The 21235-nt window shown below is 35.9% G+C and overlaps 1 protein-coding gene across 4 annotated transcripts in view; it reads left to right on the forward strand.

Moving 5' to 3' along the window:
- SEMA3D (semaphorin 3D) overlaps nt 1-21235 on the forward strand; it is a 178448-nt gene that overhangs the window by 134743 nt on the left and 22470 nt on the right. For all 4 annotated transcript variants that reach the window (XM_032484096.1, XM_032484099.1, XM_032484100.1 and 1 more), the window contains 6 exons: nt 3589-3703; nt 4894-4963; nt 7676-7820; nt 16550-16772; nt 18907-18995; nt 20838-20879. In XM_032484096.1, coding sequence (XP_032339987.1) covers nt 3589-3703; nt 4894-4963; nt 7676-7820; nt 16550-16772; nt 18907-18995; nt 20838-20879 — 684 coding nt within the window. The remainder of the gene's footprint in view (nt 1-3588; nt 3704-4893; nt 4964-7675; nt 7821-16549; nt 16773-18906; nt 18996-20837; nt 20880-21235) is intronic.

Here is a 21235-nt window from a genome sequence, read left to right on the forward strand (position 1 = left end):
AATATGGGTGATAATTGCACATAGAAAGAGAGACAGTGTTTGAAAGTGAGTCATTTCTTGTCACTTTTACCTAATAGAATGTTTAAAAGAGAATGTGGTTGCTCATTTTTGTGAAGTAGTGATGCATATGATTGTTAAAGGAATGTTAGCAGCAAATATTTGATAAATCTGTTTAGTTAGCAAAATAATTTGAGCATTTGCTCTGTGCTGGGGTAAAGCAGTAAACCAAACCTAGTCCCTGGCATTATATTTATGATAGCTGATGTATCTCTTTATGTATATTGAATTAATGCTATTTTTAGTTATTTATTGCTGACTCTCAAAATACACAAGTATAGGCAATGCAAATTTTATAAATATTAATATAAATCTGTAAGAAGAATGCATTCAAATAGAAAGGCTTTAACTAGAGTTCTGTTTAGTACAACTGGGCTCTGCTAAAATAAAACCATATAAAGGCTAAGTATGTAAATTAAAAAATAGCTAAATCAAGGGTCACGAGAAAGGTGAGGAGATAACTTATATTTTTAAATTCATTTTAAAAATCTCTGAATAATTCCAAATAACACATTTTCTCTCTGGAGTCTTACTGTACATTAACACAGAATCCATTATTACATTAAGAGGAAGCATGAATATTGTTGCCCATTCATATTACCATCTGAATTTATGTTAAGTGATCAGAGGATATTAGCAGTAGAAGTGAAAGTCACACCTAGAAAAATCTACCCCCACATCTGCTGACGTCAGTAATAATTTAATAGCTACCTGAAGTGTTATTTTTATTACTGAGCAACGATACTCAAATGATAGAAGCACCGTATACAAAATATAAATTTAAGAGCAGTTCTAGACATGTTTGCTTCTACAGGGTTATTATATAAAATATGTATTCATTTTCTTTCAATTCTTTGCTAATTACTAAATCTTTTAGAAATTCTTCATTGTGTACCAAATTACACATAGACGCTTTGGCCTGGTATCAAAGCCTTTCTTGATCTTACCCCAACTTACTTTTGGAACATTTTCCTCTATTTCAATTTATCCCAGCCTTCTAAACGAAATTTGCCCTGGTTCTCCATACATGTTCTGAATCGTCTCACCTGGTATTCTTTCTCCCTGGTTTCTAGCACCTAGAATATTTCCTGAACCAATCTCTGCATGTCTGAACCCACCTGTAATTTTAAGACAGTGTTAGAGCTAACTCTTCAGGGAGATCTGTCCCCATTTTCCCAACGAAGAAATTTCACGGAAGACTCAAATTCTTTGGCATTTATCTGTACCTTTATCTATACTTTAAAGATTTTTGCCAGTTTAACCTTATATTTTTAATTGTTCACTAATCATTAAACATGTTTTTAAGAATACCTGACAAGCAGGATGTTAGTGTAAGCATATCTGGAGTAGATACTCGGGAAAAGAATTAAGAGAATGCATTTTCTGGTAAGAAGTGAAAACTATTGGAAAACCAACAAGATGTTATTTTGCTTTTTATTATCACCATGTGTTAGCAATTCTAAACAGTACCAGTGACAGAATACTACTGCCAGAAAAGTCTTTTGTTTGTCCAAGTTCTAAACGATTGCCATGGTTACCATTGTGTTTCCATTATGTATATTTATATGTAAACGTGTATGTATAGTCAGTCCCCAAGACACATGAACTCAGCTACATACATGTTTCAAGAGTAAGTTCACAGTGACTTGGAGTCATTTAAAATTTCCAACAGTGAGACATAGTGCAAAGTGTGAGGTCTGATTCTTTGTTAAGTGCATATTTTAAGTTCATACTAATTATTGAACTTGAATGTTTTTCAATTTTAAGATCATTCTTCTTTTAAAATTATTTGTTATAAACCTAAAGAACAACTCAAGGAAAGAATAGTTACTACTCATTTATACAGAGCTACTACTGAACATATTTCCGTTGTTTAGCAGAGAGGGATGTAAAGCCTGATTCATTCTGGATGTGCGGTGCACCCCTGGTGTTAGGTGCTTAGGCTGTAAAGACAGCTGCGGTCTCTGGCCTCAGGGACCTGGCCTGCCCTCTTAGCCCTCCCACAGATCTGAGAGCCTTCTGCTCTGTTAGCATCATTACATCATCTGAGAATTTGGATTTCCATTTTACCCACATTAATACTCAAAGGGAGCTCTCTCCCTTCCTTTCCCCCACCCCCTCTCCCCCTGCCACTTCTTTCTTCAAGAATAGCAACTATTTATATATGACTTGGAATTTTCTTGTTTGGAGTGGTCATTTAGCTGCTTTTCTCTGATTTAATTTTCAGAGATAAAAGAATCATGGGGAATATAGTCCCTACATAGACCTGAAATTTGACAGTGAACTATGTGTGAACTTTATAGAACATAGACTGCATGAAAGACAAAACTTTCTTACAGAATTTATATTTAAATGGAAATATATTAATGGACATAATGGCTTCATAAGTAATTTTTCAAAGTCAAAAGTACTTAATGTATTTATACCATGAAACAGTCTTATTATTTATTATAAGCATAGCAGATCTAGTTGAGTCAAACAAAAAAATCATATTCATTTAGTGTTCACAGAGATATGTTAAATTACAAATAGGAAGATATCTTTTTATGGTGAATTATTAGCCTAACCCTGTTTGTTCTAATTGATTTAAATGCTTATGTTTTGCTAAATGTGTAAACATTTTTTTCATTTTTTATTGAGGTATAATTGGCATACAACATTATATTAGCTTCAGGTGTACAACATAATTATTTTACATTTTTATATATTGCAGAAGAATCACCACAGGTCTAGCTAACATCCATCACCACAGTATTATTAAGTGTGATCACCATGCTCTGCATCACATTCCCATGACTTTATTTTTTAACTGAAAGTTTGTACCTTTTGACTCCCTTCACCTATTTCACATCCCACTAAAGAACATTTTTAATGAAATACTTCAGAATAAAATAGTGTGAAAAGACATCACTTAGTATTTAAAACAAGATTGCTTTTATGTGTATGTTCATGTTGCCTTGGTTTTTAATTAGTCGGGTTCTAAATTTGGAAAGGACTATTTTTAGCTCTATACCAAGGCATATTTCTAAAGGATGCAAATATTGATCTAAATCATAGGCAAAAATATGTAAGTTATTGCTAACATTTTTTCAATGTAAGTTGCCTGGCCTTTGCTGAGCACTTTTTTCCACTTAATCATCAAAATAACCGTATTTCAAGGCATTACTCATATTTTATGAATGGCAAAACAGAGACTTGGAGAATTAAATGGCCTTTTGTAGGTCATGGAGCAAAAATTGGCAGAGAAGGGAGTAGATTCCAAGGCTGCCTTATTTACTGCTGGCTTACACACATCTGCTCATTCAGCAAAGCTATGGTGTTTACATTGCACACAAAACTGTGAGAAAAGCATTTAATGTTGAGGGACAAAAATGCCTTTTCCCTTCTTTGAGAGTTCAAGGACTTAAATGTGTAAGCTCTCTGTCTTTGTAAACTAGGACATTAATAAGACACTGCCAATGATAACCACCAGTTTTAGTTGGTGATAGAATCATGTTGGTAAATCTGTATCTTTTTTTCTTTTCCCCTCAGAATGATATAGGAGGACAACGCAGCCTGATAAACAAATGGACCACTTTTCTCAAGGCCAGATTGATTTGCTCAATTCCTGGAAGTGATGGGGCAGACACTCATTTTGATGAGCTTCGTAAGTCATATTTCTTTCTTCTTAAAAAAAATGTCTTACTGCCTAATTGAGTAATTCAGCATTTATTTTAGCCCCAAATGCCTGATTATAAAGCCCAGGACAGTTTGCAGGAGTGGTGCTCACTAAGTTCGTACACGCAAAGAGCAAGGAGGTGCTTTATGTCTGGGTGCACGTTGTAATGAAACAGTGCCTCTCTTTGTAAGCGTCCTCAAAGTTAAGAGGGAAACAAAACTGCAGTAGGAGACAGAAAGGTACTAGCTGTGGGGCTACAAAGTCCATCCACCCTCCACGCACTTATTTAAGAAGCCACTGGCTATCGGTAGCAAGAACTTGGGTTCCTTATTCTGTGGATGCCCTCTGCTGGAGAGCCCTGGCGAGCCGGTGAACTCTGTCCCTACGGCTTGTTAGTAAAAAGGGCGCTCAGAGAATCATTAGGGTCTTCTCTTCCATTTACCCTCTTTACTTCTCGCAAAGTTAATTCTAGAAGGAATTTTTCTGTTGTATATTAGGTTAGTATCATTAGCTTTTACCTTTTGAACTTTTTTTTTTGGTTCTGTCATGCAGTGTAAAAATGATTATATCATTAAATTAACATTGTCAGGTTTACAGTATTGAAAGTATATATTCAATAGTCATGGATGGTCTCTCATGTTGTATATAAGCATGTTCACCTCTTAAATCGTATTTTAAGGAATATTATTCACACATACATTAGTATCAGTGCTGCACAAGTGACTACACAGGGAATACTGCTCAAGGAATTAACTAGTCTAGCTATTTTCATATTGTTCCCAAATAGGCAATTAAATTACTGACAAGTTGACATAATTATAAGACAACATTTTTTTACACTGAAGGGTAAAAATAACTTATGTTTTTAGTTTCTACTGTATGAAATCACATACTCCTAATTGGAAACAGTCATGGAGATTATCAAGTGAACCAATCCATTTACAGGTGATTGAAGTAAACACCTTAATAGGTTAAGTGTTCAACTCTGTGTCACATAACTAGTGAGAACCAGTCTTTTACCCTTAATTTCTTATGTCATAGTATAATGACTTCCACTGTTACCCTAATTTTATATAGTGTTTAGAGTCCCAGGAATATTGCATTATTAAAGAAAATGCATACATGGAACATTGAAAAATACTAACATAGTGAATCACTATTTTTTCCCCCATTAATAGAGGACATTTACTTACTCCCCACAAGAGATGAAAGAAATCCTGTGGTCTATGGAGTCTTTACCACAACCAGGTAAGTTAAAAAATATGCTTGCAGTTCTTTTAGAGAATTGTTGTATGTATGTAAGAAAAGAGTTGTATGTTCTTTTTGTCTCTTCCTTTTGTGTGAAAAAAACACACTTTTTTTCATGTTACTTTTTCGTTTAGTGTTTCCTAGAAACCTTTTAATATTAACACATAAAGTGTCTCTCTTTTTTTACTCCCTGTATCAGTCACCATCACCAAGGTTTGTTGAACCCATCCCCTGCACATAAGACGTTCCGATTGTTTCCTGCCCTTTGCTAGCACACATAGTGCTTCAGTGGCTAACCTGGTATAAACGATGTTCCCTGTATGAGCAGGTGTATCTGTAAGCTAAATCCTTAGACGGAAATTACTAATTGCAGAGGCATGTGCATATACTAGCCATAATATGCACGTGGAGCTGCGTGACACAGAGGTAGCACTAAAGACACCCATCTCACTCATCGTCTGGGCTGTGATCATGAGATGACACTCGGCTTTCAACGTGTCAGCCGGTGCGCTCTTACTTGCACTCCCGCATTACTCTACAAAGACGGGGTGTGGCTGTTCCAGTCCCCACATCATCACTGCTCCACTAACTTAGGCAGAGGAAGTTTGTGTGACATGTACTTGCCCGAAGAAAAGTGGCCAACTATTAGTAATAATGGGGCTAGAACTAAAGGTGTTTTCCTAATTTCTCCCCCTGTGTTCTTGTCTTCTTTCTTCCTAATACTGTCCTGTCCTTGTCACTGAGGCTCCATGACTCCCTTAAAAGTTGTCTGAGCATCTATGATGCTTTCCCGAAGAATATATGGATCTCAGTTAATCTTATTTAATATTAATTTTGTTTAATTTAGTAACTTACATTTGACTGTGTTCCAGATGCACCTTGATTCTTGTTACCTCTTATTGCCTCAATTACATCCTTTGAAGTGCTTTTCACATTTTCCACCTTTATCAGTGTGTATTGATACCAGTATTGGAGGATTGGCAGTATTGGCATTAGTATTAGAGAAGTCCTGTTGCTTCCCTTTGAATAAATTCTTAAAATATTTTGTAGGCAAATTATAATTTATTTTCTGAGACATTACTATCATTTCATTCACAATATTTTATGTATTAACTGAAATGTATGTACTATTGGTTTGGAATATATCAAAAAACAAAATGCTATTTGTTCCTTATAAGATATAGAATGTGAACATTTAAATATGAGAATAAAGACGATGCCCTAAGGAGCTGCTGTGCTGAACTCTGTGTTTGTACCAAGTGATACCTGAACTGAAAGGGCACAGGAAGAGTAAGTGCCTGTAGTCGCTCACGTTACTCGTCTCCACCCTACTTCTCTCGGCATCTTTCCAGCACAGGATTTTCTTTGAAGTCACTGGGTGTTTCACACGCGAGGCACAGATGGGTGCCAGGGAAATGTAGCCCCAATATAGTTCTCTTTTTCTCCTACCGAGAGTCTGGCCACCCAGCGTGTGACGTTACAAGTCAGATCTTTGTTCTTGGTGTACTTTATTGTTCTGTTTTTAATACTGCCCTGAAGACTCAGGTAACATCGGGATGCCAGTCGCATCCTTGGTCCAAGGAGAGGATGTAATTAACCCACAATAACAGCAGTGCCATTAAGCACAATGCATCGTTCCTTTAAAATACCACAGGCAGATCATGGGGTTTTGATGGGAACATCAGCTGCCTTCTTAGCAGCTGGTTTTCTCCCAGCTGCCTGTTTATCACCAGCTCCCAATGCGTCCCATTAATGTCATTCAAAGAATATTAATGATGGAGTTTCTCGCTAGAGAAGCCTAAGCGCCCTTGCGTTGTGCTGAGATGATGTCTCTCAGGGAGCATAAAGGGAGGTCTTGTTTCAGAACAGGGATCGTTGAAAGTTTTAGACTCAGAATGTGTCTTTTAATTTCCAGACATTAAACAAAAAGGAAATACCTGATGACAGTGCTGACGATGTTCATCATTAGTTTACAAAAATGTGCAGAATTCCCATGGAGCTTTCTGCTGCTTGCTTGTGCGTGCTCCCCTCCTGTGGGATCACCATTAGTGTTAGCATCAGATAAGTTACATACATAAACTCAGAAACTCAAAAGGAGCAGCAAAAGATCGTTTCAACATTTTTTAAATTAATAAAAATTACATAAGGAAATTATTAATATCCAGTATTTAGGGATATTCACTCACTTAAAGAAAATAGATAAATGAGATGTTTAGTATTACAAATCTAAATATTCCTTTTTAAAAAAATGAGTAATGTAACTTTTTATTTTGTAAGTTCTTTAGAAGGCATTTTGCTGTAATAACTTCAAGTACAATTCAAGAGCAAGTGAATAGATGTTAATACTCTTTCTCGCATATTCCTTTCTGTTCTTCAATATTTTAAATTTCTAAGCAATTCCTATTTATCCATTAAGGTCAGTTTAGATGGTATGTACTCCCTGAAAACTTAACAGACAGCCCTGTATTGGGTACCCATCTGCGTGCTTGGTTACCTTACTATAATTACCTGTAATGCAACTGTTACCAAACTTTATTCTATAAAACTCCTTGAGGCTGTAAGTTCCTTGAGGACAGATGCACATTTTGTCTGCAGCTGTCAAATAGAATGTCCTGAATAAATTTGTCCACAGCACCTGGCAACAGCATGTGCTCAATAACTGTCCACTGAATGAACCTGTGAATGATTGAATCATGTTGCTTTTTTTTCCAGCTCCATCTTCAAAGGCTCTGCTGTGTGTGTGTATAGCATGGCTGACATCAGAGCAGTCTTCAATGGTCCATATGCTCATAAGGAAAGCGCAGACCATCGCTGGGTGCAGTATGATGGAAGAATCCCATACCCCCGACCTGGCACAGTATGTATCCAACTTAGTAATCAAATTATTTTCTTAAGCCCAAATTCTCTTCCTAATTCTATTAGAATAAACTATGCTAATCACCACAGCAACATGCACTGTGGTTTTTAAAATAATAATTATTTATTTACAGTGATGTATTAGCATGTCTGGCCTACACTGGAACTTAACAGTTTTCTTTTGAGTAAGAATTTTAAGTACTACAGGAAACAATGGACTATACTGTAAGGAGCAGACTACCCTGAGAATATAGTGTTTACCTTCAATATGTCTATAGAATTGTCAAAACGATGTGGTATCTCTAATGACAAATATTCCAAGTTAGATGGAATATTAGCATTCATTCCTCACATACAGCTCCGCATATAGCTGGAGGCTTCTTGTCCCCACTTCTACTCTAAAAAGACTACATCACCTATAATCGTTCATTTAAATGACCACCCCTCGTTCTGCATTCATACTTTATTTGTCCTGTTGCACTTTGGAATTATTTGCATATCTTAGATGTGGAAAAGATCCAGAGAATTCTGAGTCCAAAATTCTATTCAAATAGCATAAATCATGTTTCGAGCAGAGATAAAACAATAAAACAAGTAAGAAATGTGTTTTAGAGTTTATGCATCTGTTTAAAAAAACTTTTAAAATCTGTATGTGCATTATAAATGGAAGGCTTTTGATGATGTGGTTAAAACAGTTTGTTATTTAAATATTTTAGGAGTGGTTAACTGACCAAATATAAAGGTAAAATGTCTTTTTTAAAAAATTTAGGATACATTATGAATATTTCTACCACGAGCTCTAAAATAATCATCAAAATCTCAGAAAAATTGTTGACTTAACCCATCTAATTCTACTTTTTATCTTTTCCTATGTTTGTTCTTAAAGGGGAAATAGCTGGTAGCCAGGCTTTCTGAATTCTTTACAAATCTTAATATAATCTTTATAATGACTTTGTGAAGCAAGTGCTGTTATTATTCATGCCAGGTCACAGGTGAGCAGGCTCAGGCACAGGGAGGTGCAGTAACTTGCCCAGCGTCAGGAAGCTAGTAAGCGGTGCAGTTGAGTTTTAAACCCGGGTCTTCTGGTGACAGAGTCCAAGCTCTTAGTCCTTGAACTCTGATACTATATTGATAAATGTGTATGTTAAATTATATCTATTTTCTCTTCCACAAAAGATCTTTTACTGAATATACATACTATATATGTAATGTATAGTCATTATATATCTACATGAAATATATATATGTATGTATACATATGAAGTTTGAGGGTTTTTTTTTTTTTTGAAGAGGATGGTTAAAATTCAGGGGGATCTCTAGTTGGGAGAATTTTACCATACTTTTGTTGTTAAGTATCATAGACTCATTCTGAGTTCTTTCTACATGAGTTTGTTTTAAAAAATAAAGACTGGGACCATTCATGCCATTAAAAAAAAGATTCAATTATCTGGATGTTACTGGAGAAAGAACTTGGAACTAAAACCATCTGCATTAATTCCAGAAAATGATTTGCCTACCTCTGTACAGTAGTTGACTCTTCTAATACTAAGATGTGGAAATTAGTCCTCAAAATGACCTCCTGCCGATACATCCAGCTCACTGTCACTTTCCAGTGACAGTGCAGGTTGGAGGTGCTGCAGAGGTGCGTGTGGTTACCACATCTCTGGTCCTGCCGGAGAGAGCTGTGACTGTCTTGGTGCTTAAAGACAACTGCCCACGTTACATGACTTTCCCCGTTAGCGCAGGTCACCTCTCCCACGCGTAAGTGACCCCCTCCCCCAGAGGAAACATAAATGTCAGCGAGGAGAGGTTTTCATCAAAAGAAGCACCACATTATGTTGACCAGAGCATCCTTCGCTGTTGGAGTACTCCAAATACACAATGGTTACACTGTAGATATTTTCTTGAAGGGTTCAAAGTTATCTAAGGAAGAAGCTGCATCCAAACTACCAAAAAATACTTCTCTTTAACAGTTTAGAAAAGGAATAATAGTATCAGGCATAATGAAGTGACATTTAACAAAGTTATTCTTTTATCCTTTCTAAACATCAGTATTTCTCACAGAATCTCTGTGCTTTTGTAAATGTGTCAACACATTTGCATCTGAGACTAAGCTTTGAAAATTATGCCTTTTAACTAACCTTTAATCGGTTGGCCCATACTCACACTGTTGGTAGCAGAGACAAAAAGACGACAAAGCCTCCCTTGGGGGGACTGCAGCAGAACACTCTGTTTGATCAGGTACATTATGTCCTTTCATAGCATTTAGGGAAAGAAAAATATATCCTAGTTACTGTCAGAGATTATTTATCTTTCTTTGTAGTTTGGGTTAAAAGAGGCGTTCTTTCTTGTTCTGAGCTAAACTCAGATTATGTCTGTGTTGGTTTTAGATGAGGAGCAGCCAGATAAGCTAAATAATTTATTTGTGTAAAATAATATCACTGAGGTATTTTTAAACTATTTTTTTTATTGACTATCTTTTTCCATTTGGTTCTGTGTAAGAATAGTGATGACCACTCCCACTGAAAGATTTGCATGTGTATCAAGAAAGCTACCATAACCAAAGGAGACCAGTTATTTCTAAATAACCAGTTAGTTTTGTATTCTCCATGAAATCTGTGACCAAATTAGAAGGTGTCTGAAACCATACATACATTTTAACCTTTTGCTTCATTAATTCTTGAGTTATTTTTAACATGATGTCTTAATTTTATTTGCTCTTACTCAGATTTTTCACATTATGTTTTACACTTGGAGGGTTGGTGCTATCTGATATGAAAATTTGTTACACAAATATGCTTTTAATGAACTAACATATTTAAATAGCTGTCATTTAATAACTGACATTATATTCCGTGGTGTATCAAATAAGGGCTCTTGTTAAGTTTGAGAATCCAAGAACCAGAATGGATGAGAGAGACCATGCAATTCAGCCTCGTTGTACAGGGAAGGAAGCAAATGCCCAGAATAATAACTTTCTCAGTATCATGTCACCAAACACAGCAGAATGAAGAGGGGAGTTGGGGTTTTCTGACCAGTCCTCTCTCCTTTGTTCTTTAATATTCTCCAGTATTCACCTCTCCCCTAAATTCATCTGCTAGATATACTACTGAATGCCCTATCTCAAACTGGCTGCATTTAGTTTTTACATATTCTCCTGACATTCTTGCTCATGTGTTTTTTTTTTTTTTTTTTTTTAAGCAGCCTAATCTCAGCAATTTTTGTTTAAGTGATGCTAAGACGTTTCTTATCTTCTACAAACCTCTGGTTTGGAAATTTTAGTCAAAAACCGTTATTGAGCCCATCTCATGATCAGAGTCAGTGGTAAAGACTTCTCTGTTATCTTAGTACATCCTTAGAAACAAAATGAACGGTGTAGATATTACTATCCACTTTTATAGGTAAGAAGAAGCCCAGTGAGGGTAAGCATGTGCTCAGGGTCTCATGGTCTGAGATGGTGAGACTGGGATTCAGCTGAGACCCACATACTCCAAGTCAAATGCCATCAACCTCCACGCCGTTCTGCCTTCAAAGTGATAAAATCGAACAGCCAGACAGAACCTTCCCTTGTTTCACCAGGGAGTGATCTGTTCCCTACAAAAATGATGATCAAGTGTCAAAGCCTTATTGCATTTGCCATCTCTTTTATTCTAATTTGGGGGAACACATCTTACTTTAAAAAAGCGTTGCTGAGTAATTTGCTTTCTGTTGAAATGTCAAGATCTTTACTGAAAGCCGTTTTCCACTTAGGTTAAAAATTTGTAATAGATTATTTTAAAAACCACCTTTGGGTGTATCTTTTCTCGTCCATGCTGCTAAGGGTGAGTTCGAAGTTGTTCTCCCAAAGTGCCTTCTGGTGAAACACTCACTCCGGTAAATACACACTAGAACTTCCTGTGTGTCATAGCTACTTAATTTTTAAAAATTTGACAGACTTCTGTACTTCCTGTGATACAAAGTCAAACGTGAACTCCTAGTCTTGGAGTGACAGCACTACTCCACAATGTTAATAAGTCTGGAAACTCAAGAATGCACAGAATTACTCTAACAGAATTCCTTCACTGCATATGATTCTTTTGCCCTCTGGTGTCCAAACAGAATGTCTGCACAGACTGTATTTTGTTCAGATAGGCTTTTTCAATTATTATTGAACTGCTGAGTCTTAGTAATAAGTTCCAAGTGAAATGCAGCATGGAAGAATCCATACAGTGAGTAACACAGGTCAGATGCGGAAACCAAACTGAGATCAGACCCAAAATAACAGAATCTGGGGAAGATCTGCAAAGGCAGAAGATGTTGTTTTTGATGTTTGATTTATTATTTAAAATTTACTCTGTAGTTTTATTCTGTGTTGATAAAGGTGTTTGATGATTTATACATGAACGTAAACATTAATGCACGTTTACTTAAAAGTGAGCTTCAGTTTTTAAACCATTCTCTTACAGAAAGGTGAGAAGAAAGTACTTTTTGAAAAAAATTATTGTGATGAAAACACTTAACATGATTAATATTAACATGATTAATACCCACTTACTATGTTTAATAGTGTTTTCATTTTTTGAGGTACAGAAATTCCTTGGAAAAAAGAACCTTAAAAAAAAAGAGAGGTAGATTGACCTGTATATTTATACCCCCAACCTTTCTGTGTCTTGTACTGAATATAGCATCTTTCTTTTTTCATACATGTTATTAACTGACTCTTAGAAAAATAAGCAGAGGGATAGGCTGGCACCTATTACATCTGCATGTTTTACATTATAAATTAAACAAAGCGAACTTGTTGACATGTTTAGCTTAATTTTCCCATTTTGCTAAAAATTGAAAGCCTGGTTCCACTCGTTCCTCGTGCCAGTCTTCCCTCACATTAGTGGCCCTCTGATTTGTTTAAAAGGAGGCTGCAGCAGAGTAGCCCAAAGCTGCAGGGGGAGGAAACTTGTCGCAGCTGTCTGGGGCCCTGCCAAGGGGCAAAGTCCTCTCATTAGACATAACCCGTTTTTCTCCCCTTATCCATTGCTTCCCACTGCAGGACTAAAGATCCCCTATAAACACGCAGCCCTGCCAAACGTAATGTGCTCACACCTAGTCAGGGTGGCAGCCAGCGAGGGAGACGGGCGCTGGACCAGGGCTTGCTGCCTCCGGGCCTACCCTTTCATCTCAGAGCTTCCCCGCCAGGTCCTCTTCTCTCCTGCTCTTGTGCTGGTATTGTTTCTAGCAAGATACTGACATTTTAGAGTTTGGGTAATAGCTCTGTCCTTTTTGCCCCCTCACATTTTAAACTGTCTTAAGAGGTTTTTGAAATGGTAGGTGGAGACACAGATAAGTTCCTTGGTTTCCTTCTTAAAGTCGCAGGAGCTGAAGTGATGGAAGTCAGGCAAGTGTTAGAAAGCTGGAGGCAGAACTCTAGGGCCCTCTACAGTATATGCAGATGGACTGTGTCAGCAGGGAGAACTTAAAGTACAGACTTACAGAGAAAAACTCACTAGATTTTTAATACCTGGGATGTATAGCTGCTGCAATTGGAAAATTTTCTAGAATTTGTGGAAGGAAAGTAATTGGATATGGCTATTTAGATGTAGCATTTTTCCACACGCTTTTTCCTTCATGGAAATTTTCTCTCCTACTTTCCATTTACCTGCATAAGATGCTTGGCTTCTCAAGTTATTTTTAGATCTGTGTGCGGACGCAGCTATACAATGTCAAAGGAAACATTCCACTCGTTTTTCATGTGCTAAAATAACAATATGTGGTTCTGACTGTACTATCTTAAACCTCGGGGAGTATCTCTACCAAATCACTTTCATTTGTGAAAGCAGAGTGGAGACGGGGACTGGAGAGATCACACACAGCAACCTAGAGGGTAAAGATCTTATCCAAACACTGGCAACATGCCATACGGAAAAGCGGCCGCATGAAAAAATTCATCTTCAAAGATCATTTATAATACTCAATAGAAACCAGGTCTTCCTTCTCTTCTTTTTTTTTTTTTTTTCTTACATTTTTATTATCCTTAAACTTTTTTGTCAGAGGTGAGCAGTGAGGAAAATTGTGTTTCTTTGTTAAATGTTCATAGCGTCATTCCCCTATACTTTCTCACATTGAAATCTCTTGGGATTTGAAAATCTGATACCAAAAACTGGCTTGAATGGCAGGATATTATTTCTTTTGAAATACTGGCTACTGCATGACTGCAGCTACAAAATCAAAAGATGTTTTTATTAAGTTGGAGGGCTGTCTCAAAAATGTAATGCAGGCCAAAAAGCTCACATTTGCTTTGATTTTAATGATAGACCCACAGTTAGTACCGCAGGCATTGTAAGTGATAAGCCCACTATGAATGGCTTTTGACTGAGCCTCAAACATGCAGCCTGTAATTGGGCAAGAGCTTTGTATCATCTTTCGAGCTCCATATCCATTTTGAGTCACAGCTTAATCTGTTTAACATAGGGTGCCTTCCATTACTGAGTTGACAGATTCCACTTTGCTGAAGGCAAAACGGTAGAAACAATGAGATCTTTACTCCAACACTCAGTTAAGAATACGCTCAGGAGTCACCAAATGGCTAACATTCTAGGACATTTCTAACCTCTTCAGTGCAGACCTGGGACAAGTCACTAGATACCAAGAACAGATCAGCTTCTGAAGCTCAGACAGGCAAGATTTTTCTGAAAGATAAAAGATATTCTCAAATTATTTATAGAAAATCATTAACAGATTTTTTTTGAAGTACAACTTCTTTGATATTTCTTGTAATTTGGTGAACTACTTACGATTTTATTGCGGTAAAATTTGAGGTCGGGGTCATATATGGTGACTAACTCCAGTAGCTTTAGTTCCCTGAGACTGTCCCTTGTGAATGTTACTGACCGAGAAGTACAGATTTGGAGCCTTGACAAGATTCTAATCAGTGTTGTGTATAATGGCTCAGGTCAGTGGAGATTTTTTCCAGTTTGTCTACAAAGTAAAATAGGTAGAAAGCAGCACTTTCTTACCAACTTTCCTCAATGTAGCTCATTTTCTTTTCTATGCCTGCGTCATATAGCCAAACTTTTCCATTCCAAAATGATGTATTAGCCAGTCAAGAATTCAAGTGCTACTACAGAAGAGTTCTCTGAGATAACTTCCTAAATTGTAATATAATAAAATCATAAAATAGATTTAGCGTGTGGTAGGGGAGGTATCTGCTGGGGAAAAAAAATGTATGAAATTCTGACGCAAGTCTCTTCATGTTTTTGCATAGAGGCACATCAAATTCATTTAATTTGTACCAGTGTGAACTTTTTACTTTTACCACCAGGGGGCAGGGTCTGCTAACTGCTGAGTTAGTGGATGCCAAAAAGCACACAAGAATCAATTTTAGACAGAAGTGAAAAATTCCCTGAGGGTTTCCCCACAGATTCTTTCAGGGAAGAGCTGTTGAATTATTCACAATAAATTTTCACACTAGTTATGAAAAACTAGATAATTATGTCAAGCTACTAAAACTCTTCTACAAGTAATTTTATGACATGTTGATTTGTTCCATTTTAACAATCTTGGTTTTAATTTAAAACTGAAATTTTACATTAATTAAAGGAAATTTAATATAATGGCATATATAGATTACTGTCTTAATTATTTCAACTCAAATTCCATGTATCTTCATAAGAAAAGAGCTCACTGTGGAAACTTTAGAAAATACAGGTAAATGAATATAATTTAGTTTTTTTTTTTTTTTTGGAGGAAACATTGTGAAGCTTTAAAAAGCAGGATAATTTGTTTCAGAAGGTTCTCTGTGATGACCATTAGCCATTCTATCTGCCAACAAGCAAAGTCAGTTGTCTTTTGAGATCTGAGGTTAATTCAAAAGAACAGTTCAAGACAATGGAAATACCTAGCGTGGGGGTTTTGTATTCAGTTTTCTGAAGTCAGCCTTCTTGGAAGAAAAGACATTGTCTTGGGATTGGAATTATAAATTTTCATTTATGCTACTGCAACTGAAAAGAGTATTTTGAAAGTAAGAGCCCAGCTGGACATTGATAAAAGATTTAAAATATGTGTACAATTAATGTTTTACTGAGATATAACTGACATACAACATATTAGCTTGAAGTGTACAATGTAATGATTCAATATTTGTATGTAATGGAAAATAATCAGAAGTCTAGTTAACATCAGTCACTAACATAGTTACATATTTTTTTCCTTGTGATGAGAACTTTTAAGATGTAGTCTCTTAGCAACTTTCAAATATGCAATACAGTATTAGTAACTATAGTCACCATGATGTACATTTCATCCCCAGGACTTATAACTGGGATTTTGTACCTTTTGACCCCCTTGACCCATTTCACCCACCCTCCACCCGACTTCTGGCAACCACCAATCTGTTCATTGTATGAGCTCTTTTGTTTGTTAATGTAAGTGAGATCAGTTGGTATTTGTCTTTATCTGACTTATTTCACTTAGCATAATGCCCTCAAGGTCCATCCATGGTTTTGCAAATAGTAAGATTCCATTTTTGTGTGTGGCTGAATAATATTTTATTGTAATAATTTATAATATTTTGAAAGCAAAAACTGGATTTAAATACACTCAAGATAAACTGCATTTATTTACATGTACATGTGATTTCATAGCGGTCCTGTTGACCATTCCTTTAATATTATTAATGATCAGCCTTAAAAACTTTATTAGCAGTGTAATTTCTCAGGTGCATGAACAGTGTCTACTTCCCTCCTCATTTCTTTTCAGTGTCCAAGCAAAACCTATGACCCACTGATTAAGTCCACCCGAGATTTCCCAGATGATGTCATCAGTTTCATAAAGCGGCACCCTGTGATGTATAAATCAGTCTATCCAGTTGTGGGAGGACCAACGTTCAAGCGCATCAATGTGGATTACAGACTGACACAGATCGTGGTGGATCACGTTGTCGCAGAAGACGGCCAGTATGACGTAATGTTTCTTGGAACAGGTATGCTGGAACCAGATTGTGCTTTCTTGCAAAGGAATTTTTCATTATTAGACAAAGAAAATGAAAACTTCATAAAAATGTATTGGCCAAAATCAAACAGTAATTATTAGTTAATACCTAGTCAGTGTGTTTAGTTTAAAATTGCTTAACATGTGCCTCTGACAGTCACAAATATCTTCCAGGCGCCTCCATTTATGTTATATGAGATTTCAGCATATATTTCTGTATTATGACTGCAGTGTGCCTGCTGTAGTTGAGGTGGTTCTCAATACGTTATTTGTTTAATGACAGTGGACTGAAATTAAGTGAGTGGGCAATGTTTATTTTCAAAAGTCCCATTTCCCTCTCTCTACAGAGGTATTTATTTGATAACCTTACCCCAAAGGATCCCTTCACCCAACTTTGAGAATCATTGACTTAGCTGACTTAAGATGGCTTTTCAAAAAAGTTAGTCATAAATTTGTAAAGATCTTAAAGTAGAAACTTCTCGGTAATTATTTTTTCTGTCCTTGAATTTTGAGGATCAGGCATCACTTTCATTATTAGAGCCCATCTTATCTGCTTATTTTTTGCTTGCCAATTCAGTAATTATAAAATGATCACTTTTTTTTTTTAGAGGAAGAAGTATTGTTTATTTGGTACATCTCAAAAAAAGTAGTATCTGAAAATGTCATAGGAATTCTAATGGCAGGAAAGATAACATGTATCATTAAAACAAAAGCACTGCATCCTGGATGTTATGTACTTTGATGGAGCAAGCACTGCATAAAGACATAGAAATTGATAGGTTTTTAAAGAAATGGGCATTTTTATTGAAATAGGTTTTTAGGACCACAGATGAATTTTAATTAGAATTATTTATTTGAAAAATATTCGTTTTACAGAAGTTAGGCTTATCGGGAAGCATCCGTAGGACAGACTCAGAGGACTTTCAAGAACACCAGTTGTCCAACCTGACTGTTGCAGATGGCAGTACCGAGGCCCAGGAAAATGAGTGATGCTGTCAAGACTACAGAGATTACTACTGAAGGGTCAAAACATGAAATAATTAGTTTGTCATGAATTCTAATGAGTTTGCCACTTAGTTGCACTGCCCACCCAAAGCTCACTGCTAGTTCTTCCACAGTTCAGTGTCAGAAATGCCGCTTAGCCACTAGGTGGTGCTACCTAACTTTTACTGAGAAAATTGTAAGGCTATTAAGGTGGATAGATTTTCAATTATGACATTTGGAAAATGAATATTTAATATTTTTCCAAAGATCTTCATTTTAAAACGTAGCAGAGTTAAACAATCCAGACTATTTGTGTAAACAGGATCATTACCATACATGTTAATAGATTCCAACTTCAGTGCTTAAAGTTTAAAGGCATCTATTTTTTAATTTTTTTTTTGTCTAGATCAATCTATACATTAATTTCCAAATGAGATCTTTTTTTCTTATTCATCTTTCTGTCATAACGTCACCTTGTGGAACTGCAATGTAAGATGCTATATTTAAGGTGTCTTTCCTAATGTCAATCCTGGGTTTATATTATTAAACTTGTGATAGTCTTTTACACTGAACTAAAATAATTTTTTTAAATTTCATTTTCTAGCCCACTAATTATGTTTCTGTAAGTAAAATACATTGGTTAGTGAGCTACCACTTCCCCCTTGTAAGTAGTTCCAATGAGTTCTCTTCCATTTGTTAAGATTTTTGGAAATATATCTATTTGCCTTTCATGGTGAATCAGATAAGTACTGAGTAAATATTTCTTACACTAAGAGAGAGAAAATACGTTATTTTAATATATTTTATCCTTTTAAATTAAGTTCCAAAAATGTTGTTCCCTTTTTGTTACCATTTCAACTAAGATTTAAAGGAGACATATATATTCCTTATGGTAGGAATATACTCTGAGTATGTGCCTTTTAATATTTTCTTTATGAATATGTATTTTATGAACTGAAAGCTATAATATTTCAGAAGGGAGGAATTATATACAATAAGCTTCACTTCCTGCAGGCTTTATTTAACCTGATTTCTTAAAGGCATTGAAAAACTGAGGGCAGCAATGTTGAAGGTTGCTAGGAAAATGCTTAACTAAACATTGAAGTAGACACAGCAGGATCATGGGTAATGTATTTTTTCAGACATTGGAACAGTCCTGAAAGTGGTCAGCATTTCAAAGGAGAAGTGGAATATGGAAGAGGTAGTACTGGAGGAGTTACAGGTCTTCAAGGTAAGACTCGGGCCAGAGTTCCTGGACAAGAGATGCTGACACGGAGCAGTTCTTGACGTAGGGCACATTTGTCTTCATATATCATCACCTTTCCTAGAGAATTCTTTGCAATTACCTCCTTTATTTTTCTTTTCTGTAAGCGAAGGCAAAAAATGTTAAAAGCAAGTAAGAATGGGACCCATTTTCCTCTGTAAGCTATCACCTAACTTGGGGCTCCGAGATTACCCTTCACTACTGGCTTCTCTAAGCATATGGTCGGACAAACGGCCGCAGCACATGAAAGCCTGCGGTCTCTTTGACTATCCAGATGCTTTTCTACTTTGTACATTTTACTTCCCAATTTTTCTTCAGTTGAATTTGAGAAAACTGGTAGAGTGTGTATAAATCATATGTCCCTGCATTACTGTAAGGAAATTTTTTTTAAAGGTGCATCATAGTAAGTCTTTATGTATGCTAAATTCCCCTCAACCACCAAAAGAGTTAGTAGGTCTGAAATAATAGATCTCCAGATTTGGGGAATGTCTTTAGACTTTGAGCAGTAAATTTGAATTGCGGCATTCTCTGTACATCAACAAAATTCAATTTAAAGTTACTTTCTAAAAATTAAATTAAAATAAAATTGCATTTCTTAGAAAAGCTTTTAAAAATATGCTGTGTCTTTCATAACATTTTTGTTGAGACAGCTCATTAAAATAGACTGTTTCCGTGTAAACATCTATCACCTTAAGAGCCAGTAGAGTCTTCCAGTGTGAGGGGCTCACGTTATTGGTAGGCTGGGCTCCACAGAATCCTGTTTACATTGTGATGATCACAGCGATCAAGGAGTTAACAAGAACAAGACCTGCTATCTGGCATCTGACAGAAACAAAATCTTAGGTGGTTCCTAAGGGAAAAATCGACGTCAGATGCAAGTGTGAACCCAGAGGCCAGAAGTAAAGCCTCCACAACACATGTTAGAGTAGGTCTCCTGAGCGGTTGTTAGTGGTCAGGACGAACTGTTGGGATTCCCCAGTTAAGATTCAGTCATGAACCTGTTTTCTTAATTCATAAAAAAAGTTATTGGAAAGAAGTTTCTCATTTAACATTTTTCTTTTCATTTTTTAATATATTTTCTAATTTTTTAAAAAAAAATCTGCTACTGTTTATCGATTAGTAAATATTGGCAGGTTAAGGAATGAATGAATAGCAAGCAATATAGATACAGAGAGAGATGAAAACTTTGTTAAACACTCCATCCTTTTAGTTTGGTAACTTTTGTGTTCATGTTTCTAATTTTATACTGTATGCATAGAGGGATATTTTATACCAATAAAACTTGGCCCTAGTTCATATCATGAAATTATGAGCATCAGTGTCTTGTAGTGCTTTATAAGGACTGTGTTCACCCACAAGGAGCACTGTAACTTTTCAGAGCTCTGCTACTTGAACAAGTGTTTGAACTACTGATCTAAGTAAGAGCAGAAAGAGGTAATAAATAATTATGGAGATGTTCTTGTCAACACTAGTTTGAATTATATGGAAGCAGTTAAGATAAGCAGATTTAGAAAAGGGAGAAACCTGTGGTAACTTGGAACTGTTCTCAATGCAGAGTGTCTCCTCATACAGTTAGGTAATTTTTCTTTAATAAGATTTAAAAATAACTATTTTGATAATTTCTATTAAGGTTGAATCACTACACATGGGAAGGAAAGACCAAACATTGAGATCCTTTTCTTCTCTATATAACAGAGCCTTGAAGTTTATTCCTATGATCTTTGGTATAAGATAAAACAAAATATTGACTACTTATAAATAAAAGACTGTTAGTGATTATCTTTACTAACATTTAACTTTCCTTTTCAGCACTCATCAATCATCTTGAACATGGAGTTGTCTCTGAAGCAGGTACTTCCTAATTTTTGGGTAAAAATTACCCACGAAAGCAACATATTGCTTGAATCAAAGTTCATTTTAGGGAAAATTAATTGAAATTGGAAGTTAAATTATGAATAGCGTAAAAAACTTGAAATGTTTGTTTCCTCAGTAACTGATTACAGGCCATTGTTTCAGCCTTGCCTTAAGAGACATGGAACCCAATTTTATTAATTGAATAATACATTCTCCCTTTCCCTTGGCTCTTGAAAATTAAGCTCACTTTCCTAGCCTCGTAAGGATGTCATTCTTTCAAGGCTATAAGAAATCCATGTAGAATACTAGCCTCAATCATTAAAAATGTTTTTTAATCAAGGAGTGTAGGAGTT

The sequence above is a fragment of the Camelus ferus genome, chromosome 7, assembly GCF_009834535.1.
Source record: "Camelus ferus isolate YT-003-E chromosome 7, BCGSAC_Cfer_1.0, whole genome shotgun sequence".
NCBI lineage: Eukaryota > Metazoa > Chordata > Mammalia > Artiodactyla > Camelidae > Camelus > Camelus ferus.